Consider the following 25,930-nt stretch of genomic DNA (forward strand, 5'->3'; position numbering starts at 1 on the left):
GTCCTTTTCTAGGGATTCTCTTGGATTCAGGAGATTGGAACTGAGATTTAACCTTTCAGAGAGGGGTGTTTTTCTCTGGGTTGTTACGTTCCAACTGGAGTCTTGCTGGCTCTGTGTCGAGAATATGGTGGGCCTTTTGTTAGATTCCTTTGGGTCTACGGCCTTGTCGTCTGTTTCTAGGGAGTCGGGTTGGCACCCGTGCTCCGTTGGGATGGCTGTGGCCATTCTTCCGCTCGTTTTTGAGCTAGTGTTGGGGTTCTTCTGTTCTGCTTTCAAGCCCTACCGATGCTTGGGCTGGCCCTGTTGGGAGTGGCTTCTGAGATGCGTTGTCATCTTCAGGATCTTGGTTGGCATTGTAGCTAGCCCCCTAGGTTTACAAGCTGAGGGTCCTGGGTTACCATTCACCTTTGGGTTCTGGGCGTAACCTCTCTCTCTCTTGGGGGTGCAGTGGGTCTCGTTGAGGTTATGTGCTTCCCCATAGATGGAGTGCCCTCTAAAGAAACCGAAAGTTATGAATGCAGCTGTGGACTCTTTCCAATGGAAGAAAAGGAAATTATCAGGTAAGCATAATTTATGTTTTTATTTTTGGTAAAAATAAATAAATCTGTAATGTTAGGTTATTTTATTTTTCAGGTAAGGTTAGGTTCTTAGAGTAGAGGGGACTTTGCAGTGGGCTATGTGACGGGTTAGGGGTTGATAGAGTAGTGGAGTCTTTGCGGTGGGCTATGTGGCAGGTTAGGGGTAATTAATAGTGTAGGGGAGACTTTGTGGTGGGCTATGTGGCAGTTTAGGGCGTATTAGAATAGGATGTTTATAGCGATTTGGGTTAAGTATGGGTGTTAGGCTTTTCCACTTTTCTCTCTCTATTGAAGTCTATGGGAGAGTACGTTAATGCGGAAGCAATATTCTTCCTTCTGCTCTTTACATGTGTTGGGTTAGTGTGCAATCTAAAAATATTTACTTTCAACCTATAATACGTGCAATACCCGATGGGCACAAAGAGCATAAGTCGAGCGGAGTTAGCGTGTGAGCGAGAGCGGCAATTAGAGCTCCACTCATAATCTAGCCCATAATTTGGTTTCTAATGAACTTTTTGCAAATCTCAGACAGGAATCCTTTAATCGATTCCAGTTGGACAAGGTCACAACAGTTACCACCTTTTGGGCCTTTCGTAATGAGACTTCCTTTGTAAGGCAGCTATATGGTCTTCTTTACATACTTTTACAAAATTCTATCACTTTGACGTCTATGTCTCTTCAGAGGCTGCTGCTGGCTGGACAGCTCTGAGGGCTGCATTTCCTGATCAGTAACTCACCTGCCTTAATTGTTGTCCCACCCTATTTCATGATGGTCTTGTGGACTTCACTGCATGGGTATAGCACCCCTCATGGGATGTTTTGTGGATTTTTACCATCTTATGAAAGAAAACAAAATGTATGCTGAGCTGATAAATTAATTTATTTCATGATGGTGAGAGTCCACAGTTTGCTGCAGTATTTATTTTGCACTTCATTTGCCCTGTTTTGTTTTTCCTGCTCATCTGTTTTCTCTGTCTATTTAGCATATGTATGAGGGATTATGAGAGAGTTGGAAGTATTAAAGCTATGGTGTGTCAGGGGTTATTGCTTCTAGTGGACTGGAGTGTAATCCTACATGTGATGTTGCGTGGACTCACATCACCATGAAAGAAATTAATTTATTAGGTAAACATACATTTTGTTTTTCGTTCTAAAAAAGGACATTTTACAGAGTATTAAAGTATAGAAATTCCTTTGATCAAAATAGATATATCTACTTTAGCGTAGGCAGGTTTTTAATGAGCAAAGCTATGGCAATATATAATGTCACTTCTGCTGGCTTAGCTCCATCTATCATATATACACATGCATCCAGATGCATTTATTTTGGATACGGGAATATTCTCAAAGAAGAGGAGTGAAGTGTTCAGTTGCATGGATGAGGTCAGAGAGAAATAAAGGCATATATGGGAATGTTTGCGATCTTGGTGAAATGCTTATACTTCTCTCACATCACGCAACTATACAGGGCATTTGAAGGTCCAAAGAAAGAGCACAATCATTTATTTCATGTTATTGGCAAGAGTCCATGAGCTAGTGACGTATGGGATATACAATCCTACCAGGAGGGGCAAAGTTTGCCAAACCTCAAAATGCCTATAATTACATAGAAAAAGGCAAGAGGCATATAGGAATGGGGTTTTAAATAATGAAATTATTTGGCGGCAAGTATGATGCACAACGCAAACTGTAATTTTTTTGGCGGTAACAACATCCGGAAATGACACACTCGCGTCATTGTAGACGCAACGTTGTGCAAGGAACTCTGCGTCAACTAAGATGCCGGAAATGACAAAATTGCGTCATCGGACGTACCTTCGCACCCAAAAAATTATCTCGCCAAGAATGACGCAATAAACGTTGGCATTTTGCGCCCTTGCGAGCCTAATTTTGCCTGCGAAATTTAATGAAAAAGCAGTCAATTGAAAAAAGACTATACCCCAGGTAAGAAAAATATTTTCTTAAATATGTTTTTTCCCAAATTGAAACTGATAGTCTGTAAAAGGAAATATACATAAACCTAACTCAAGGCAAACATAAGTACAATACATATATTTAGAACTTTATATTAATGCATAAAGTTCCAAACCATAGCTGAGAGTGTCTTAAGTAATGAAAACATACTTACCGAAAGACACCCATTCACTTATAACAGATAGCCAAACCAGTACTGAAACAGTTATCAGTATGAGTATATTGTCGATCTGAATAAGGGAGGTAGGAGATGATTCAGTACGACCGATAACAGAGAACCTATGAAATAGATCTCCCACGAGGAAAACCATTGCATTCAATAGGTGATACTCCCCTCACATCCCCCTGACATTCACTGTACTGTGTGTGAGAGGAATCGGGCTTCGTAATGGTGAGAAGAGCATATCAACGTAGAAATCTTAGCACAAACTTCACCACCTCCGTAGGAGGCAAAGTTTTTAAAACTGAATTGTGGGTGTGGTGAGGGGTGTATTTATAGGCATTTTGAGGTTTAGCAAACTTTGCCCCTCCTGGTAGGATTGTATATCCCATACGTCATTAGCTCATGGACTCTTGTCAATATGAAAGAAATGAATTTATCAGGTAAGTTCTTACATAAATTATGTTATCTTAATGATTAAAAAAAGCAGTGCAGTGTGAAGAAGTGAAAGCTTATTAAAAAGCTCTGTGGACATTAACTTGGACAGTCATAATATTAAATCTATATGAATAACTATTTTTCAGGTAACTGGGGCCCTCATCTTATTGTGGTACGTAGCTGTAAGATTCTGAAGTGGGAGCTTGAATTTAAGCGTTGGTGCCCTGGGTTAAAACTTCTCCTATATTTTGGCAAGCAAAAGGAACTGCGGAAAAAGAGACAGGTAGAGTATTGTTTATTTTAACAATCAAAATGTACCAATCTAAAAATGTTTTTGTCACCATATAACTCATGGCCCTTTTCACTGTAGATACTTATTTTCAGTTCAGCCAATTGTTCTCTAAAATATACCTGATTTTGTATATTATTAAATACATTTTAATATGTTTAAAGACTTTTATCATATAGTACCATTTAACAGGCTTTGTTAAGGATGTTACTTGTATATTTATTTCTCTTGTTAAGTGTATCCAGTCCACGGATCATCCATTACTTATGGGATATTCTCCTTCCCAACAGGAAGTTGCAAGAGGATCACCCACAGCAGAGCTGCTATATAGCTCCTCCCCTAACTGCCATATCCAGTCATTCTCTTGCAACCCTCAACAAAGATGGAGGTCGTAAGAGGAGAGTGGTGTTTTATACAAAAGTTTGTTATTTTTAAATGGTACCGGAGTGTGCTGTTTATCTCAGGCAGTATTTAGAAGAAGAATCTGCCTGCATTTTCTATGATCTTAGCAGAAGTAACTAAGATCCATGGCTGTTCTCACATATTCTGAGGAGTGAGGTAACTTCAGAGTGGGAATGGCGTGCAGGTTTTCCTGCAATAAGGTATGTGCAGTTAATATTTTTCTAGGGATGGAATTTGCTAGAAAATGCTGCTTATACCGGATTAATGTAAGTAAAGCCTTAAATGCAGTGATAGCTACTGGTATCAGGCTTATTAATAGGCTCTTATAAAAATGTAATATAAAACGTTTGCTGGTATGTTAATCGTTTTTATATATGTTTGGTGACAAAACTTATTGGGGCCTAGTTTTTTTCCAAAAAATTTTGTTAGTGTAACTGCCTTTTTTCACTGTTTATTTCAAATTTTGTCAAAATTTGTTTCTCTTAAAGGCACAGTAACGTTTTTTATATTGCTTGTTAACTTGCTTTAAAGTGTTTTCCAAGCTTGCTAGTCTCATTGCTAGTCTGTACAAACATGTCTGAAACAGAGGATACTTGTTCATTATGTTTAAAAGCCATGGTGGAGCCCCATAGGAGAATGTGTACTAAATGTATTGATTTCACCTTAAACAGTAAAGATCAGTCTTTATCTATAAAAGAATTGTCACCAGAGGGGTCTGTCGAGGGGGAAGTTATGCCGAAGACCTTATTCGGGCCTGGTTTGAAAGAAATTATTGCTGACATTACTGGAGGTAAGGGTCATACCCTTCCTCAGGACAGGGCCAAATCAAAGGCCAAACAGTCTAATTTTCGTGCCTTTCGAAATTCCAAGGCAGGTGCAGCATCAACTTCCTCCGCTTCAAGACAAGAGGGAACTTTTGCTCAATCTAAGCAGGCCTGGAAACCTAACCAGTCCTGGAACAAAGGCAAGCAGGCCAGAAAGCCGGCGACGGATCTAGTAGGGGGCAGACTTTTTCTCTTCGCCCAGGCGTTGGCAAGAGATGTTCAGGAGCCCTGGTCGTTGGAGATCATATCTCAGGGATATCTTCTGGACTTCAAAGCTTCCCCTCCACAAGGGAGATTTCATCTCTCAAGGTTATCTGCAAATCAGATAAAGAAAGAGGCATTCCTACGCTGTGTGCAAGACCTCCTAGTAATGGGAGTGATCCATCCAGTTCCGCGGACGGAACAAGGATAGGGGTTTTATTCAAATCTGTTTGTGGTTCCCAAAAAAGAGGGAACCTTCAGACCAATTTTGGATCTAAAGATCTTAAACAAATTCCTCAGAGTTCCATCTTTCAAAATGGAAACTATTCGGACCATCCTACCCATGATCCAAGAGGGTCAGTACATGACCACAGTGGACTTAAAGGATGCCTACCTTCACATACCGATTCACAAAGATCATCATCGGTTCCTAAGGTTTTCCTTTCTAGACAGGCATTACCAATTTGTAGCTCTTCCCTTCAGGTTGACTACAGCCCCGAGAATCTTTACGAAGGTTCTGTGCTCACTTCTGGCGGTTCTAAGACCGCGAGGCATAGCGGTGGCTCCGTATCTAGACGACATCCTGATGCAGGCGTCAAGCTTTCAAATTGCCAAGTCTCATACAGAGATAGTTCTGGCATTTCTGAGATCGCACGGGTGGAAAGTGAACGAGGAAAATAGTTCTCTATCCCCACTCACAAGAGTCTCCTTCTTAGGGACTCTTATAGATTCTGTAGAGATGAAAATTTACCTGACGGAGTCCAGGTTATCAAAGTTTCTAAATGCTTGCCGTATTCTTCATTCCATTCCGCGCCCTTCGGTGGCTCAGTGTATGGAGGTGATCGGCTTAATGGTAGCGGCAATGGACATAGTGCCATTTGCGCGCCTACATCTCAGACCGCTGCAATTATGCATGCTAAGTCAGTGGAATGGGGATTACACAGATTTGTCCCCTCTGCTAAATCTGGATCAAGAGACCAGAGATTCTCTTCTCTGGTGGTTGTCTCGGGTCCACCTGTCCGAGGGTATGACCTTTCGCAGGCCAGATTGGACAATTGTAACAACAGATGCCAGCCTTCTAGGTTGGGGTGCAGTCTGGAACTCCCTGAAGGCACAGGGATCGTGGACTCAGGAGGAGAAACTCCTTCCGATAAATATTCTGGAGTTAAGAGCAATATTCACTGCTCTTCTGGCTTGGCCTCAGTTAGCAACACTGAGGTTCATCAGATTTCAGTCGGACAATATCACGACTGTGGCTTACATCAACCATCAAGGGGGAACCAGGAGTTCCCTAGCGATGTTAGAAGTCTCAAAAATAATTCGCTGGGCAGAGACTCACTCTTGCCACCTGTCAGCAATCCATATCCCAGGCGTGGAGAACTGAGAGGCGGATTTTCTAAGTCGTCAGACTTTTCACCCGGGGGATTGGGAACTCCATCCGGAGGTGTTTGCTCAGTTGATTCATTGTTGGGGCAAACCAGAGTTGGATCTCATGGCGTCTCGCCAGAACGCCAAGCTTCCTTGTTACGGATCCAGGTCCAGGGACCCAGAAGCGACGCTGAAAGATGCTCTAGCAGCGCCTTGGTTCTTCAACCTGGCTTATGTGTTTCCACCGTTTCCTCTGCTCCCTCGACTGATTGCCAAAATCAAACAGGAGAGAGCATCAGTGATTCTAATAGCGCCTGCGTGGCCACGCAGGACCTGGTATGCAGACCTAGTGGACATGTCATCCTTTCCACCATGGACTCTGCCTCTAAGACAGGACCTTCTAATACAAGGTCCTTTCAATCATCCAAATCTAATTTCTCTGAGACTGACTGCATGGAGATTGAACGCTTGATTCTATCAAAGCATGGCTTCTCCGAGTCAGTCATTGATACCTTAATACAGGCACGAAAGCCTGTTACCGGGAAAATCTATCACAATATATGGCGTACATATCTTTACTGGTGTGTGTTACGGTACCAACAGTGTACCAAGGGTTAATACCAGGGAACAACGTCCTGCATAGGGAATCAGCAATTCACAAACCAGCCAGTTTTCAGGTTTAAACAGAATATATGCTTTATTTGAAGGCAGCACACAGATTTATACACCCTGGCTTCAGGTTACAAAGGGCATTGGTTTAACAGTAAAGCAAACATATGAACAATGCATCAAACAATTGTCTATTCACAGGTAAAACAGATTAACATATTAAGTTAATTAACTAGGGAAGAACGTTTACTCAGACAATCTGATGTTGGGCAGTCTAGTTAACATAATCACACAATGACACAATCAGTTTACCCAGACAGACTCCTGAGACACAATCAGATCTTAAACATACATAGAATACATCTTATTACAGAATATAGGAACAGTTCTTATTAGCTATAAAGTCTTTTTTTTGCCCACTTTGCTTATAGAGTCACAATTGCTCCCACAAGGGGCACTCACACCCTGTACCCATCCTGTATTTATGGATACAGGGTGACATAGACATAAGACAGAGGTATGAAAGTACATGGGGTGTCCAGCATATAAAATTCCATATTTCCATGCAGTCTCTGGGTATCCTTAAGCCCATGTACCTCCAGCCCAAAGAATGTTCCATAACAGGCCCTCCAATGTACAGTGGCGAGATTGGTTTTGTCACATCTCTCCCCTTTTCCAAACAGACTAACAGGGTATCTGACCTCCTGCCGGTCAGTGCCCTGGTTAGTCCAGCAACCCACCCATAAAACACAATTAGTAGTACAGCCCACCCACAATAAATGGTTACTACACCTGAGTACGGGGAAAACTTGTCCATGTCCAGGTGCCTCACCACAGCTGTGTGGGGGACTGGTACGCTGAATTGGTGGGTTGCGAGGTGGGCAGAGACCAGCTGTACTCTGCCCGGGTGCCAGCACTACCATGGAAGTAGCCTGATGGGAGCCTGGTTGCTGGAGGGGAAGACCGACTGTCTCCCCTTCGGATACATAGCTGTGCTGCTGGAGGGGGAGACCAATCGTCTCCCCTTTGGCTAAACAGCCGTGTTGCTGGGGGACAGGACCATCAAACTCCTCTCCCTCTGGTTTGTCATGCTCGGCTGTCCAGGGTATATACTGTGGCATATACCACCAGAGCGCCTGGTAGGCATGTCAGTTTGCTGGGACAATCCATCTATATTCCCGTTATGAGAGAGAATTCCTGTCCATACAAACAAGGGTTCAAATTCCTCAGTGCCCAGACCAGGGCCAAACAGTCCTTCAAAATCCCATCAGCTTCTTTACGAGTTTTCTGTACCTGCTCTTTATAGGTATCCACAATCCCTTCATACTGACATAGGGTGCCCTTGAGTTGCTGCACCTCACTATGAGCCAGCGTCAGCTTCTCCTCCAGTGTCACTAAGTTTGTCTTTAATGTTTCATGTTCCACTCTCAAGCTGGTGTTTTCTGCAGTTTGTCGGTGCAGCTTGTCTAGCAGAGATTCCTGTTCTAAACGTGCTTTTTCCTCTGCGCTCCTCTTCTCCTTCATCAGCGCATTGTAACGGGACCTCCACATATCAATAGCGGATAGAGATTTACTGAGCTCAGCGTCCTGGGGCTTAGCAGCAGGTGGGTCAGTCTCTGCTGCACGGATCTGGGCACGGGTAGTCACAGAGTTAACATCAGCGGGACCCATAGGAGCGTAGGCAGAAACAAGGGGGGCCAAGTCATTTCCAAGAAGAACATCAGCAGGTAAGTCCTTCTTGACCCCCACATTCACAGGTCTAGCGCCCACTCCCCAATCCAAATGTACCCTGGCAACAGGTAGGCTGAACACATCGCCCCCTGCTACCCTCACAGCCACAGTGTCTCCAGTGTACTGTTTCTCAGACACCAAGTTCTTTTGAAGCAAGGTCATGGTAGCACCAGTATCCCGTAGACCACTGACCTTCTTCCCATTCACTTTAACCAGTTGCCGGTTATTCCGGTGGGCAGCTTGCACAAGGTCTGCCTCATGTAGGATGCTCCAGCATTCTTGCGCCTCTACGTAGCGGGCCGCAGGCTGAGGATTACGTGGGATTCCGCCGGCGGGTCTTCTCCAGGACTGCGCTTGGTTCGCTGCGTTTAGGGGACACTCTGGTCTTTTGTGCCCTAGTTGCTTACATCTAAAGCACCGAATAGGTTGTGAGTAGCCCCGCGAATTGAACAGGGCTCTCTGAGGGTAGTTCGTGGCCGGAGGCCGTGTGGTATAGCGGTGCGCCGGGGTTTGGTAACTGGCAGCTGCTGGGGTGACTGGGGGTCTGTACTCCACTCTAGCAGGGGGCTTAGTGGTAGCAATGTCCAGTTTGCGGGCATCCGTATACTCATCTGCCAAGCGAGCCGCTTCCTGCAGGGTGGAGGGTTTACGGTCCCGAACCCACTCTCGAACTCCTGCGGGTAATTTGTCGAAGCAATGTTCCAACAGGAATAGCTGCAGCACCTCTTCCCCAGATATGGCTTGGCACCCCGCTATCCAGTGAGCTGCTGTGCGGTGCACCTTACATGCCCACTCAAGGTAGGAATCTCCAGCTAATTTAACAGTGTCTCTGAACCGTCTCCGGTATGCCTCCGGTGTAACCGCATACCTGGAGAGCAGAGCCTCTTTTACAGTATTATAATCCCTGACTTCCTCATCTGGAATGGCCCGAAAAGCCTCTCTGGCCCGGCCGGATAATTTTCCAGATAATATCGTGACCCAGTCCTCTGCGGGTACCTTGTGTAGTGCACATTGCCTCTCAAAATCCGCAAGGTACCCATCAATCTCTCCTTCTGTTTCCAGGAAGTTTTTAAAAGCTGCAAAATTTACTTTTCTCTTTTCCATCTTAGTCAGTATTGTAATAATCCCCCTCTTCCTGAGGTTACTGGCTTGTGTAGTTGCTCTTCTGGGCGATAAGGTTCATTCCGTCGCTGCCACCAATGTTACGGTACCAACAGTGTACCAAGGGTTAATACCAGGGAACAACGTCCTGCATAGGGAATCAGCAATTCACAAACCAGCCAGTTTTCAGGTTTAAACAGAATATATGCTTTATTTGAAGGCAGCACACAGATTTATACACCCTGGCTTCAGGTTACAAAGGGCATTGGTTTAACAGTAAAGCAAACATATGAACAATGCATCAAACAATTGTCTATTCACAGGTAAAACAGATTAACATATTAAGTTAATTAACTAGGGAAGAACGTTTACTCAGACAATCTGATGTTGGGCAGTCTAGTTAACATAATCACACAATGACACAATCAGTTTACCCAGACAGACTCCTGAGACACAATCAGATCTTAAACATACATAGAATACATCTTATTACAGAATATAGGAACAGTTCTTATTAGCTATAAAGTCTTTTTTTTGCCCACTTTGCTTATAGAGTCACAATTGCTCCCACAAGGGGCACTCACACCCTGTACCCATCCTGTATTTATGGATACAGGGTGACATAGACATAAGACAGAGGTATGAAAGTACATGGGGTGTCCAGCATATAAAATTCCATATTTCCATGCAGTCTCTGGGTATCCTTAAGCCCATGTACCTCCAGCCCAAAGAATGTTCCATAACAGGCCCTCCAATGTACAGTGGCGAGATTGGTTTTGTCACAGTGTGAATCCAAGAATTACTCATGGAGTAAGGTTAGGATTCCTAGGATATTGTCCTTTCTCCAAGAGGGTTTGGACAAAGGATTATCAGCTAGTTCCTTAAAGGGACAGATTTCTGCTCTGTCTATTCTTTTGCACAAGCGTCTGGCAGAAGTTCCAGACGTCCAGGCATTTTGTCAGGCTTTGGTTAGAATTAAGCCTGTGTTTAAACCTGTTGCTCCCCCATGGAGCTTAAACTTGGTTCTTAAAGTTCTTCAAGGAGTTCCGTTTGAACCCCTTCATTCCATTGATATTAAGCTTTTATCTTGGAAAGTTCTGTTATTGATGGCTATTTCCTCGGCTCGGAGAGTCTCTGAGCTATTTGCCTTACAATGTGATTCTCCTTATCTGATTTTTCATGCAGATAAGGTAGTTCTGCGTACCAAACCTGGGTTTTTACCTAAGGTGGTTTCTAACAAGAATATCAATCAAGAGATTGTTGTTCCATCATTGTGTCCTAATCCTTCTTCAAAGAAGGAACGTCTTTTACATAATCTGGACGTAGTCCGTGCCTTGAAGTTTTACTTACAAGCTACTAAAGATTTTCATCAAACATCTTCCCTGTTTATTCTGGACAGAGGAGAGGTCAAAAAAAGCTTCGGCAACCTCTCTTTCCTTTTGGCTTCGGAGTATTATACGCCTAGCCTATGAGACTGCTGGACAGCAGCCCCCTGAAAGAATTACAGCTCATTCTACTAGAGCTGTGGCTTCCACCTGGGCCTTTAAAAATGAGGCCTCTGTTGAACAGATTTGCAAGGCCGCGACTTGGTCTTCGCTTCACACTTTTTAAAAATTTTACAAATTTGATACTTTTAATTCTTCGGAGGCTGTTTTTGGGAGAAAGGTTCTTCAGGCAGTGGTTCCTTCCGCTTAATCCCTGCCTTGTCCCTCCCATCATCCGTGTACTTTAGCTTTGGTATTGGTATCCCATAAGTAATGGATGATCCGTGGACTGGATAAACTTAACAAGAGAAAACATAATTTATGCTTACCTGATAAATTTATTTCTCTTGTAGTGTATCCAGTCATTTTAAGGCAGGTCTAAAATTTAATTAAACTACAGTCACCACTGCACCCTATGGTTTCTCCTTTCTCTGTTTGTTTCGGTCGAATGACTGGATATGGCAGTTAGGGGAGGAGCTATATAGCAGCTCTGCTGTGGGTGATCCTCTTGCAACTTCCTGTTGGGAAGGAGAATATCCCATAAGTAATGGATGATCCGTGGACTGGATACACTACAAGAGAAATAAATTTATCAGGTAAGCATAAATTATGTTTTTGTTATTGAACTACAGAGGAGCATACAGGAAGTGGCAAAATGCTTAATTTGGGAGATATTTATTCATAATAATTGTGAATAAAGCTTTTTTGTTCTTTTTAAGTGGTGCTGTCACTCAAATGTATTCTTGGCTGCTTTATGTGTGAGCTCCCATGTAATAGTAATGACTGTTAATTTCTATGGGATCTACTGAAGAAAGAAATTAACCTCCACATTGAGCTAACAATCACCTAGATTACGAGTTTTGCGTTAGGGTAAAAAAGCAGCGTTAAGAGGTCCTAACGCTGCTTTTTCACTACCGCTGGTATTACGAGTCTGGCAGGTACAGGTGTACCGCTCACTTTTTTTCCGCGACTCGAACATACCGCAAATCCACTTACGTCAATTGCGTATCCCATATTTTCAATGGGATTTTCCTAACGCCGGTCTTGGAAAAAGTGAGCAGTACAGCCTCTCCTGTCAAGACTCCTACCGCATTTAAAAGTCAGTAGTTAAGAGTTTTATGGGCTAACGCCGTAACATAAAACTCTTAACTAAAGTGCTAAATTTTTTAACCCCTAATCTGCTGAACCGGACATCGCCGCCACTATAATAAATATATTAACCCCTAAACCGACGCACTCCCGCCTCGCAAACACTAGTTACATTTTATTAACCCCTAATCTGCCGCCGTCCCTAACATCGCCACACCTAACTACAATTATTAACCCCTAATCTGCCGCCCACAACGTCGCCACAACCTAACTACAATTATTAACCCCTTATATGCCGCCCACAACGTCGCCACAACTTAACTACAATTATTAACCCCTAATCTGCCGCCCACAACGTCGCCACAACCTAACTACAATTATTTACCCCTAATCTGCCGCCCACAACGTCGCCGCCACTATATTAAAGTTCTAACCCTAACCCCTCCTAACTTAAATATAATTTAAATAAATCTAAATAAAATTACTACAATTAAATAAATTATTCCTATTTAAAACTAATTACCTATAAAATAAACCCTAAGCTAGCTACAATATAACTAATAGTTACATTGTAGCTAGCTTAGGGTGTATTTTTATTTTACAGGCAAGTCTGTATTTATTTTATCTAGGTAGAATATTTATTAAATAGTTATTAACTATTTAATAACTACCTAGTTAAAATAAATACAAAAGTACCTGTAAAATAAAACCTAACCTGAGTTACAATTACACCTAACACTACACTATAATTAAATTAATTCCCTAAAGTAACTACAATTAAATACAATTATCTAAAGTACGGAAAAAACAAACACTAAATTACAGAAAATATTAAAATAATTACAATTTTTTTAAACTAATTACACCTAATCTAATCCCCCTAATAAAAATAAAAAAGCCCCCCAAAATAATAAAAATCCCTACCCTAAATTACAAATAGCCCTTAAAAGGTTTTTTTGTGGGGCATTTCCCCAAAGTAATCAGCTCTTTCTCTTGTTAAGTGTATCCAGTCCACGGATCATCCATTACTTGTGGGATATTCTCCTTCCCAACAGGAAGTTGCAAGAGGATCACCCACAGCAGAGCTGCTATATAGCTCCTCCCCTCACTGCCATACCCAGTCATTCTCTTGCAACTCTCAACAAAGATGGAGGTCGTAAGAGGACTGTGGTGTTTTATACTTAGTTTATTTCTTCAATCAAAAGTTTGTTATTTTTAAATGGTACCGGAGTGTACTGTTTATCTCAGGCAGTATTTAGAAGAAGAATCTGCCTGCGTTTTCTATGATCTTAGCAGAAGTAACTAAGATCCTTTGCTGTTCTCACATATTTTGAGGAGTGAGGTAACTTCAGAGGGGGAATGGCGTGCAGGTTTTCCTGCAATAAGGTATGTGCAGTTAATATTTTTCTAGGGATGGAATTTGCTAGAAAATGCTGCTGATACCGAAGTAATGTAAGTAAAGCCTTAAATGCAGTGATAGCGACTGGTATCAGGCTTATTAATAGAGATACATACTCTTATAAAAGTGTAATTTAAAACGTTTGCTGGCATGTTTAATCGTTTTTTATATATGTTTGGTGATAAAACTTATTGGGGGCCTAGTTTTTTCCACATGGCTGGCTTGAATTTTGCCTAGAAACAGTTCCCTGAGGCTTTCCACTGTTGTAATATGAGTGGGAGGGGCCTATTTTCGCGCTTTTTTGCGCAGAAAAATTACAGACACAGACATCCAGCTTCTTCCTGCATGATCCAGGACTTCTCTGAAGGGCTCAAAAGGCTTCAAAAGTCGTATTGAGGGAGGTAAAAAGCCACAGTAGAGCTGTGGCAGTTGTTGTGACTGTTTAAAAAACGTTTTTGTCATTTGTTATTCCGTTTTTGGTATTAAGGGGTTAATCATCCATTTGCAAGTGGGTGCAATGCTCTGCTAACTTATTACATACACTGTAAAAATTTCGTTAGTGTAACTGCCTTTTTTCACTGTTATTTCAAAATTTGTGTTTTTTAAAGGCGCAGTAACGTTTTTTATATTGCTTGTAAACTTGTTTTAAAGTGTTTTCCAAGCTTGCTATTCTCATTGCTAGTCTGTTTAAACATGTCTGACACAGAGGAACCTACTTGTTCATTATGTTTGAAAGCCATGGTGGAGCCCCATAGGAGAATGTGTACTAAATGTATTGATTTCACCTTAAACAGTAAAGATCAGTCTTTATCTATAAAAGAATTATCACCAGAGGGTTCTGTCGAGGGGGAAGTTATGCAGACTAACTCTCCCCACATGTCAGACCCTTCGCCTCCCGCTCAGGGGACACACGCTAGTATGGCGCCAATTACATCAGGGACGCCCATAGCGATTACCTTGCAGGACATGGCTGCAATCATGAATAATACCCTGTCAGAGGTATTATCTAGATTGCCTGAATTAAGAGGCAAGCGCGATAGCTCTGGGGTTAGGAGAGATACAGAGCGTGCAAATGCTGTAAGAGCCATGTCTGATACTGCGTCACAGTATGCAGAACATGAGGACGGAGAGCTTCAGTCTGTGGGTGACATCTCTGACTCGGGGAAACCTGATTCAGAGATTTCTAATTTTAAATTTAAGCTTGAGAACCTCCGTGTATTGCTTGGGGAGGTATTAGCTGCTCTGAATGACTGTAACACAGTTGCAATTCCAGAGAAATTGTGTAGGCTGGATAGATACTATGCGGTGCCGGTGCGTACTGATGTTTTTCCTATACCTAAAAGGCTTACAGAAATTATTAGCAAGGAGTGGGATAGACCCGGTGTGCCCTTTTCCCCACCTCCTATAATAAGAAAAATGTTTCCAATAGACGCCACTACACGGGACTTATGGCAGACGGTCCCTAAGGTGGAGGGAGCAGTTTCTACTTTAGCAAAGCGTACCACTATCCCGGTTGAGGACAGTTGTGCTTTTTCAGATCCAATGGATAAAAAATTGGAGGGTTACCTTAAGAAAATGTTTATTCAACAAGGTTTTATTTTACAGCCCCTTGCATGCATTGCGCCTGTCACTGCTGCATTCTGGTTTGAGGCCCTGGAAGAGGCCATCCATACAGCTCCTTTGAATGAAATTATTGACAAGCTTAGAACGCTTAAGCTAGCTAACTCATTTGTTTCTGATGCCATTGTTCATTTGACTAAACTAACGGCTAAGAATTCCGGATTCGCCATAGGGCGCTATGGCTTAAATCCTGGTCAGCTGACGTGACTTCAAAGTCTAAATTACTCAATATTCCTTTCAAGGGGCAGACCTTATTCGGGCCTGGCTTGAAGGAAATTATTGCTGACATTACTGGAGGCAAGGGTCATACCCTTCCTCAGGACAGGGCCAAATCAAAGGCCAAACAGTCTAATTTTCGTGCCTTTTGAAATTTTAAGGCAGGAGCAGCATCAACTTCCTCCGCTTCAAAACAAGAGGGAACTGTTGCTCATTCCAGACAGGCCTGGAAACCTAACCAGTCCTGGAACAAGGGCAAGCAGGCCAGAAAGCCTGCTGCTGCCCCCAAGACAGCATGAAGGAACGGCCCCCTATCCGGAAACAGATCTAGTGGGGGCAGACTTTCTCTCTTCGCCCAGGCGTGGGCAAGAGATGTTCAGGATCCCTGGGTGTTGGAGATCATATCTCAGGGATATCTTCTGGACTTCAAAGCTTCTCCTCCACAAGGGAGATTTTATCTTTCAAGGTTATCAGCAAACCAGATAAAGAAAGAGGCATTCCTAAGCTGTGTGCAAGACCTCCTAGTAATGGGAGTGATCCATCCAGTTCCGCGGACGGAACAAGGACAGGGGTTTTATTCAAATCTGTTTGTGGTTCTCAAGAAAGAGGGAACCTTCAGACCAATCTTGGATCTAAAGATCTTAAACAAATTCCTCAAAGTTCCATCATTCAAAATGGAAACTATTCAGACCATCCTACCCATGATCCAAGAGGGTCAGTACATGACCACAGTGGACTTAAAGTATGCCTACCTTCACATACCGATTCACAAAGATCATCATAGGTTCCTAAGGTTTGCCTTTCTAGACAGGCATTACCAATTTGTAGCTCTTCCCTTCGGGTTGGCCACAGCCCCGAGAATTTTTACAAAGGTTCTGGGCTCACTTCTGGCGGTTCTAAGACCGCAAGGCATAGCGGTGGCTCCTTATCTAGACGACATCCTGATATAGGCGTCAAGCTTTCAAATTGCCAAGTCTCATACAGATATAGTTCTGGCATTTCTGAGGTCGCATGGGTGGAAAGTGAACGTGGAAAAGAGTTCTCTATCCCCACTCACAAGAGTCTCCTTCCTAGGGACTCTTATAGATTCTGTAGAGATGAAAATTTACCTGACGGAGTCCAGGTTATCAAAACTTCTAAATGCTTGCCGTGTCCTTCATTCCATTCCACGCCCGTCAGTGGCTCAGTGCATGGAAGTAATCGGCTTAATGGTAGCGGCAATGGACATAGTGCCATTTGCGCGCCTGCATCGCAGACCGCTGCAATTATGCATGCTAAGTCAGTGGAATGGGGATTACTCAGATTTGTCCCCTCTACTAAATCTGGATCAAGAGACTAGAGATTCTCTTCTCTGGTGGCTATCTCGGGTCCATCTGTCCAAGGGTATGTCCTTTCGCAGGCCAGATTGGACTTTGTAACAACAGATGCCAGCCTTCTAGGTTGCGGTGCAGTCTGGAACTCCCTGAAGGCTCAGGGATCGTGGACTCAGGAGGAGAAACTCCTCCCAATAAATATTCTGGAGTTAAGAGCAATATTCAATGCTCTTCTAGCTTGGCCTCAGTTAGCAACCCTGAGGTTCATCAGATTTCAGTCGGACAACATCACGACTGTGGCTTACATCAACCATCAAGGGGGAACCAGGAGTTCCCTAGCGATGTTAGAAGTCTCAAAGATAATTCGCTGGGCAGAGTCTCACTCTTGCCACCTGTCAGCGATCCACATCCCAGGCATAGAGAACTGGGAGGCGGATTTTCTAAGTCGTCAGACTTTTCATCCGGGGGAGTGGGAACTCCATCCGGAGGTGTTTGCTCAACTGGTCCATCGTTGGGGCAAACCAGAACTGGATCTCATGGCGTCTCGCCAGAACGCCAAGTTTCCTTGTTACGGATCCAGGTCCAGGGACCCGGGAGCGAAGCTGATAGATGCTCTAGCAGCTCCTTGGTTCTTCAACCTGGCTTATGTGTTTCCACCGTTTCCTCTGCTCCCTCGACTGATTGCCAAAATCAAACAGGAGAGAGCATCAGTGATTCTGATAGCGCCTGCATGGCCACGCAGGACCTGGTATGCAGACCTAGTGGACATGTCATCTCTTCCACCATGGACTCTGCCTCTGAGGCAGGACCTTCTAATACAAGGTCCTTTCAATCATCCAAATCTAATTTCTCTGAGACTGACTGCATGGAGATTGAACGCTTGATTCTATCAAGGCGTGGCTTCTCCGAGTCAGTCATTGATACCTTAATACAGGCACGAAAGCCTGTCACCAGGAAAATCTACCATAAGATATGGCGTAAATATCTTTATTGGTGTGAATCCAAGAGTTACTCATGGAGTAAGGTTAGGATTCCTAGGATATTGTCCTTTCTTATCAGCTAGTTCTTTAAAGGGACAGATCTCTGCTCTGTCTATTCTTTTGCACAAGCGTCTGGCAGAGGTTCCAGACATCCAGGCATTTTGTCAGGCTTTGGTTAGGATTAAGCCTGTGTTTAAAACTGTTGCTCCCCCGTGGAGCTTAAACTTGGTTCTTAAAGTTCTTCAGGGAGTTCCGTTTGAACCCCTTCATTCCATTGATATTAAACTTTTATCTTGGAAAGTTCTGTTTTTGATGGCTATTTCCTCGGCTCGAAGAGTCTCTGAGTTATCTGCCTTACAATGTGATTCTCCTTATCTGATTTTTCATTCAGACAAGGTAGTTCTGCGTACCAAACCTGGGTTTTTACCTAAGGTGGTTTCTAACAGGAATATCAATCAAGAGATTGTTGTTCCATCATTGTGTCCTAATCCTTCTTCAAAGAAGGAACGTCTTTTGCATAATCTGGACGTAGTCCGTGCCTTGAAGTTTTACTTACAGGCTACTAAAGATTTTCGTCAAACATCTGCCCTGTTTGTCGTTTACTCTGGACAGAGGAGAGGTCAAAAAGCTTCGGCAACCTTTCTCTCCTTTTGGCTTCGGAGCATAATACGCTTAGCCTATGAGACTGCTGGACAGCAGCCCCCTGAAAGGATTACAGCTCATTCTACTAGAGCTGTGGCTTCCACCTGGGCCTTTAAAAATGAGGCCTCTGTTGAACAGATTTGCAAGGCTGCGACTTGGTCTTCGCTTCACACCTTTTCAAAATTTTACAAATTTGATACTTTTGCTTCTTCGGAAGCTGTTTTTGGGAGAAAGGTTCTACAGGCAGTGGTTCCTTCCGTTTAAGTTCCTGCCTTGTCCCTCCCATCATCCGTGTACTTTAGCTTTGGTATTGGTATCCCACAAGTAATGGATGATCCGTGGACTGGATACACTTAACAAGAGAAAACATAATTTATGCTTACCTGATAAATTTATTTCTCTTGTAGTGTATCCAGTCCACGGCCCGCCCTGTCCTTTTAAGGCAGGTCTAAATTTTAATTAAACTACAGTCACCACTGCACCCTATAGTTTCTCCTTTCTCGGCTTGTTTCGGTCGAATGACTGGATATGGCAGTGAGGGGAGGAGCTACATAGCAGCTCTGCTGTGGGTGATCCTCTTGCAACTTCCTGTTGGGAAGGAGAATATCCCACAACTAATGGATGATCCGTGGACTGATACACTACAAGAGAAATAAATTTATCAGGTAAGCATAAATTATGTTTTTCCCTGAAAAAAAATACAATAAAACCCACCCAATCCCCCCTTAATAAAACCCCCTGAAGATCTCCCTACCTTGAGACGTCTTCACCCAACCGGGCAGAAGTGGTCCTCCAGACGGGCAGAAGTCTTCATCCCTTGAATTCCGATTGGCTAATAGAATTCTATCAGCCAATCGGAATTAAGGTAGAAAAAATCCTATTGGCTGATGCAATCAGCCAATAGGATTGAGCTTGCATTCTATTGGCTATTCCAATCAGCCAATAGAATGCAAGCTCAATCCTATTGGCTGTTCCAATCAGCCAATAGGATTCAACTTCATTGTTTCAGTAGCCGTCTGATGAAGAGGATACTCCGCGTCGGATGTCTTGAAGATGGACCCACTCCGCGCCGGATGGATGAAGATTGAAGATGCCGCCTGGATGAAGACTTCTGCCCGTCTGGAGGACCTCTTCTGCCCGGCTTCGATGAAGACCTCTGCCCGTCTGGAGGACCACTTCTGCCCAGTTGGGTGAAGACGTCTCAAGGTAGGGTGATCTTCAGGGGGTTAGTGTTAATTTTTTTTTCAGCAGAATCTGCCCCATTGATTCCTATGAGGAAATTGTGCGCAAGCACGTTTTACCAGCTCACCGCTACCGTAAGCAGAGCTGGTATTGAGGTGAGATGTGGAGCTAAATTTTGCTCTCCGCTCACTTTTCTGTGGCTAATGCCGGGTTTCTAAAAACCCGTAATACCATTGTTGTTTGTAGGTGAGCGGTGAGCTTAAACTGCTCGTTAGCACCACAAAAACTCGTAATCTAGCTGATAGTGGTCTAACCACTTCTCTACTGATTTCCCACCACACTTTAACTACAACTTCCTTAGTTCAGTTTAAGTCTGACCACACCATACTTTAACATGTAGTCATGCTGCCCCCACCCCACCTTAAAGGGATAGTAAACCCAAATATTTTCTTTCATGATTCAGATAGAGCATGCAATTTTAAGCAACCTTTTAATTTACTCCTATTATCAATTTTTCTTTATTCTCTTGGTATATTTATTTGAAAAAGCAGGAATGAAAGCTTTGGAGCCGGCCTATTTTTGATTCAGTACCCTGGATAGGGCTTGCTGATTGGTGGCTATATTTAGCCATCCAATCAGCAAGTGCAACCCAGGTTGCATTGTATAGAACAAAATTTCAAGTTCGCAATGTATATTTCAAGAAAGAAATTCCAAGAAAACAATATACAAGCAGTATACTAATCAATTTGTAAACTTTCTAAATGACACATGAGGCCACTTTTGGACCTACTAAGAATATAAGTAACAGAAGGTTATCTCAAATAAAGGATACCTCTCTTGGGTCTCAAAGTACGTAACTTAAAGAGATACTAAATTTTTTCTTTTATGATTCAGATAGAGCAGGCAATTTGAAGCAACTTTCTAATTTACTCCTATTATCAATTTCCTTCCTAAGATAGGGAGAGTCCACGGCTTCATTCCTTACTGTTGGGAAATACAACACCTAGCCACTAGGAGGACGCAAAGACAGTACAACCAAAGACTTAAATATCCCTCCCACTTCCTCATTATCCCAGTCATTCTTTGCCTTTCGTCACGTTAGGAGGTGCCAGAGAGGTGTCAGAAGATTTGGAGAGTCCTGAAAAAGTGTATCTGCCCTTTGAGATAGGACTGGAGTTTTAAGTAGTCATGTCAATCTCTCAGTGAGAGTATTGATGAAAGTTAAAGTCTGGAGATGCAGGGAAAGTTTTTTCCGCGAAACCATCTAGACTACTGCTAACAACTCCTAAGCAATCAGTGTTGACGAGTTTCACTGCATGCTTTCTCTCACTCAAGTCCATGTCAGGAGCGCTGCTATAAGACTGTCACACTTGAGAGGCTGTTTTCTGTTCCACAGTATGGATCCTGGAGGTAAGATTGTTTCAATTTTTATACCTAAAATGCTATAACAGGGTCACAGTGTGGCTCCTTTATACCTTATATGATCCAGGGTTAATATCCTCTGAAGGGGATTTATTGAACAGTTGGGGTTAATTAATCAGTGTATTCATTATTTACATGCTGCTTTGTGTGATTTTTTTCCTGGGCTGTGTTTTTGACTGGAACAAACAGGTTTCACTTTCGTTTTTGAAAGTGTTGCACAGCTCCTATTACTTGCTGTACTTGTAATAACAAGGGAAGTACTGTCTTGCACTCCATGTGACCGGGTGTGGTCTATGTTCATGTCCTCCATTCTGGCTGAGACTTGAACCTGAGGAGAGCGTTTCCTCTGTTAACTGTCTGGGTCCAGGAGGTGGTGAGTGCCCCAGCCATTGGGAGTATAAAGGTGCAGTTTTCTATAACAAAAAAAAAGAAAAACCTGAGCTATGGAGGACTCTGACATGTTAGAAGGTACTCCTTCTATACTAAATCATACCTGTTTATATTGTAAGGAGGCCGTGGTTTTCCTGCCCACTCAATTATGTTCCACATGCCTTAACAGCGTTATAAAGTCTAAGAAGGGAGACAAGGCTGCTAAGGCTCTTAGTCCCCCTGAGCCGTCTACCTCTCAGGACTTGGCGTCCCGTGAGATTACTACCCTTTCTACATTATCCACTCCACATGCAGTTCCCTGTAGCACATCTAATCCTCCATCTGGAGGGGGCCTTCTTCCTGCGGACTTTGCCGCGCAGTTACAAACGACTGTGTCTGCGGCCCTCATTGCATTACCTCGCTCTAATAAACGCAAGAGAAAGGTTAAATATAGCTCTCCTGACCCAGAGTCATCTAAATATTTATCGAATTTAGCTATTATGTCCCAGTTATCCAATGAGGAGTTAACATCTATAGCTTCAGAGGGGGAACTTTCTGGGTCGGAGTCCTTAGCGTCTAAGCCTCCTGCTGCGGAGGAACCGTCCTTTAGATTTAAAATTGAGCACTTGCTGTTTTTATTAAAGGAGGTTCTGTCTACGTTAGAGGTTCCAGAGGCCTCGCTGCCTGAAGAACTTATGATACCTAAATTAGACAGAGTTTACGGAGACAGGAAAGTTTCTTTGACTTTTCCTGTGCCGGTTAAGATGGCGAACATTATAAGAACGAATGGGAAAGAATTGGTTCTTCCTTTTCCCCCTTGTCTACTTTTAAAAAGTTGTTCCCGGTCCTGGACTCTCAACTGGATTTGTGGGACTCCATTCCTAATGTGGATTGTGCTATCTCTACGCATGCTAAACACACAACTATACCTCTTGAGGATAGTTCTTCGATCAGAGAGCCGATGAATAAGAAAATGGTCCTCCTTACATACAATATTTTACAAGTTTGATGTTTAGAATAGGGTCTGTTTCTTCCTTTTTGTTCCCTCACATTATTCATTCAGTGTCCTCTGGAGCTTGGGTATAATTTTCCCAACAGTAAGCAATGAAGCCGTGGGCTCTCTCTAACTTAGGAAGGAAAACATAATTTATGCTTACCAGATAAATTTCTTTTCCTTCCGGATAGGGAGAGCCCACGGCCCCCGCACGTTTTTTCTTGTCTATGGGTGGTCCCCTATTATTTATTTTATTCTTCTGGCACCATTTATTCCCTAATATTTCTCCTACTTTACCTTGTACCCTCGGCAGAATGACTGGGGTAATGAAGAAGTGGGAGGGATCTTTAAGCCTTTGGCTGGGGTGTCTTTGCCTCCTCCTGGTGGCCAGGTTTTGTATTTCCCAACAAATGAAGCCGTGGACTCTCCCTATCCGCAAGGAAAGGAATTTATCTGGTAAGCATAAATGATGTTTTTTCTTCGTTCTCTTGCTATCTTTATTTAAAAATCAGGAATCTAAAGCTTAGGAGCTGGCCCATTTTAGATTCAGCACCCTGGATAGCACTTGCTGCTTGGTGGCTAAGCTTTACATTCCTGCTTTTGAAATATAGATAGAAAGAGAACGAAGAAAGTTATAAAAGGAGTAAATTAGAAAGTTGCTTAACATTGCATGCTCTATCGGAATCATTAAAGAATTGGGTTTTGTATCCTTTTATATTATGTCTAATAAGGAAAACAACTACAATAGATAACAAGTGTGCACCAAAATATGGGACATTATAGTAAAGCCAGGCTGGGGATATATGCTGATACTTGCATGAGATTTAAAGACTCGAGCAAATAACTAGTCAATAGGCATAAATGACCAGTTACGTAAGAAATTAATAGTGTAAGGATATCAATTCCCTTAGAGGTAGAGAGTAATTAGTTATCTGAAAAGATGATTATCAGATTGAAGGGACATGAAACCCACATTTTTTCTTTCATGATTCAGAAAGAGCATGTGATTTTATACAACTTTCTAATTTACTTCTGTTATCTAATTTGCTTTATTCTCTTGATATCATTTGCTGAAAAGCATATCTAGATAGCATCTGTAGCTTCTGATTGGTTGCTGCACATAGATGCTTCGTGTGATTGGCTCACTCATGTGCATTCAACAAAGGATATCTAAAGAATGAAGCAAATTAGATAATAGAAGTAAATTGGAATGTTGTTTAAAATTGTATTCTCTACCTGAATCATGACAGAAACATTTTGGGTTTAGTGTCCCTTTAACCCTTTGAGTGCTAATGACGGCTCTGAGTCGTCACAGAGTTTCCCACTCTGGTGCTAATGACGGCTCAGAGCCGTCACTAGCACTCCCCCAACTTGAGGGAGATCTGGGGGCTCCCACCCCCTCCTACCCCATGTTTTGCGTGGTGAAGTCACGCACAATAAACGTGATGACGTCACCGCACAACTTTATTTAACATTAACAATGTTAAATATAGGAGCAGGGGGCATGCTGCTTAGAAGCCTGTATCTTAGGCATCTAAGCAGCTACAGACCCCCAAGACCCACCGTTGGAAAGGTAATCGCCTAACCTTTCCAACAGTGTAAGTCTTGGAATAAATAAAAAAAAAGTTAAAAAAAATATTTTTAAAAATAAAAAACCCTTTAAGAAAACCTTAGCACCCAGGTGGGAAAGTGCTTAGCACTCAAAGGGTTAATATAGTATAACTAAGATGAATAGCTAATTAACCTGATAAATTATTTATGACCACACTCGAGCAAAATTTTGTTAATGAGCTCCATCTTTTATCGCTGGATACCTAGGCTCCTAAGGTCGACACAAAGTTCTGTCTCCTGCATAACTTAGGTTGCTAGTTAGTTAGTAGGCCATAGGGTAGTTAGTAGGCCATAGCCTTTGAAGTTCTCCGGAAAGCTGAAATTAATAAAAAAAACTCAGACAAAAATAGCTTTATTCAAAAGCGTTGTCTCTACTGTAAAGCCTACAGTACAAATCAATACCTGATGAGTAGGTAAAGTCTAGTTTTTGTGCAGATTAATTCAGAGGTCTGGAGCAGCAGTCTTGTGAGCTGTCATGGCCACCACCCAGAAGTTCCCCAAATAATTATTTTCATATTATAATTGATAACATATAAGGGCTTGGGGTAACACACATTTTTGTTTGTGTCACGTGCCGGGTCAGTTCCTTGAGTCATTGTTTTGGACAATACTCTTTCTCCTCTCTTGGAATATGTATTAGTTTGGCTGTAATGATAAAAACAATGATACATTTATAGTAAACAGATGGCTGTGTAAATGATAATATTAACAACATGTTCAACTCATTTATGTTCTAGGAATGGAAGGAGCCAAACAGCTTTAACATCTGTATCACCTCATACAAGCAGCTGTTTAAGGGCCGCCAAGCTTTCATGAAGATGAGATGGAAGCATTTAGTTCTGGATGAAGTTCATCAGATTAGAAATATGACAGAGAAGCACTGGGAAGCCATTTTCAACCTACCAAGGTTTTCTGATAGAAATGTATTCTTAAAAGATGGACTGTTTGCTGATTTGAATAATTTGGATACAATTGTTAACAAGAATGGTTTAGCAAACACAATAGACACAGATACAGCTAGTGGTCTACCACATTACTAGGGCAAATGATTATGACAGAATCAGATTACAATGAAAGTGAAATGTTGAAGATTATTAATTCAAGCATTTTACTACACATTCTTGGAGAATGAACCTGTTTAACATGTTAACATCGCCGTCCATTAATCCAGCAACCAGCATGTGTTTAATGTTATTAAAGAGAAGCACAATGTAACCAAACTATCCTCCTTTCAAATCCTCTTAGCCAGAAGTCTGTCCTGTAAATTAAACTAGTTTAGGAAAGCTAGGGCATGAAATCTGGTTATAACATGTACATGTATTGAGAATCCTTTTTACACTTATGCAAAGTTTCTAATATCACCTCATTGTTCCTTTATGCAGCCCGTATAACATGTTAATGTAAGCACGGCTAATTAGGTTTTGTTTGCTATATTCACAGTCAGCACCGGCTGCTTCTTAGGGATTCTCCTCTACAGAACACATGGAAGGATCACTGGACAATGTTGCACTTCCTCGTTCCAGGAGTTTCTAAAGCATACCTCGATTTTCCCATTAAATCTGGAAGTGAAGAAAGCCAGGAAAATTGCCACAAGCTTTTTATTATGTTACACAGAGTGAGTTTTTTAGTTTTAATCTGGTATAGTAATTGATGTTGTTTCTGTTTCTCCCAAAAATGTAGGTAGTATGCTTAAAGGGACAAGGGACCCAATATTTTTCTTTCAGGATTGAGATAAAGAATATTTTTTTTAATGTTTCTAATTTACTTCTATTATCAAATTTGCTTTGTTCTCTTGTTGTTCTTTGTTGAAGAGATATCTAGATAGGTAGCGAGCACATGTCTGGAGCACTACATGATAAGAAATAGTGCTGACATCTAGTGCTCTTGCTAATGTATAACATTGTTGCAAAAATGCTGTCATATAGTACTGCAGA

General features: G+C 42.3%; 1 protein-coding gene across 1 annotated transcript in view; it reads left to right on the forward strand.

Moving 5' to 3' along the window:
• LOC128648916 (E1A-binding protein p400) overlaps positions 1-25,930 on the forward strand; it is a 684,550-nt gene that overhangs the window by 191,265 nt on the left and 467,355 nt on the right. The window contains exons 16-18 of the mRNA XM_053701874.1: positions 3,297-3,433; positions 24,734-24,903; positions 25,437-25,611. Of these exons, the coding sequence (XP_053557849.1) occupies positions 3,297-3,433; positions 24,734-24,903; positions 25,437-25,611 (482 nt within the window). The remainder of the gene's footprint in view (positions 1-3,296; positions 3,434-24,733; positions 24,904-25,436; positions 25,612-25,930) is intronic.

This window comes from Bombina bombina, chromosome 2, assembly GCF_027579735.1.
Source record: "Bombina bombina isolate aBomBom1 chromosome 2, aBomBom1.pri, whole genome shotgun sequence".
Classification (NCBI taxonomy): domain Eukaryota; kingdom Metazoa; phylum Chordata; class Amphibia; order Anura; family Bombinatoridae; genus Bombina; species Bombina bombina.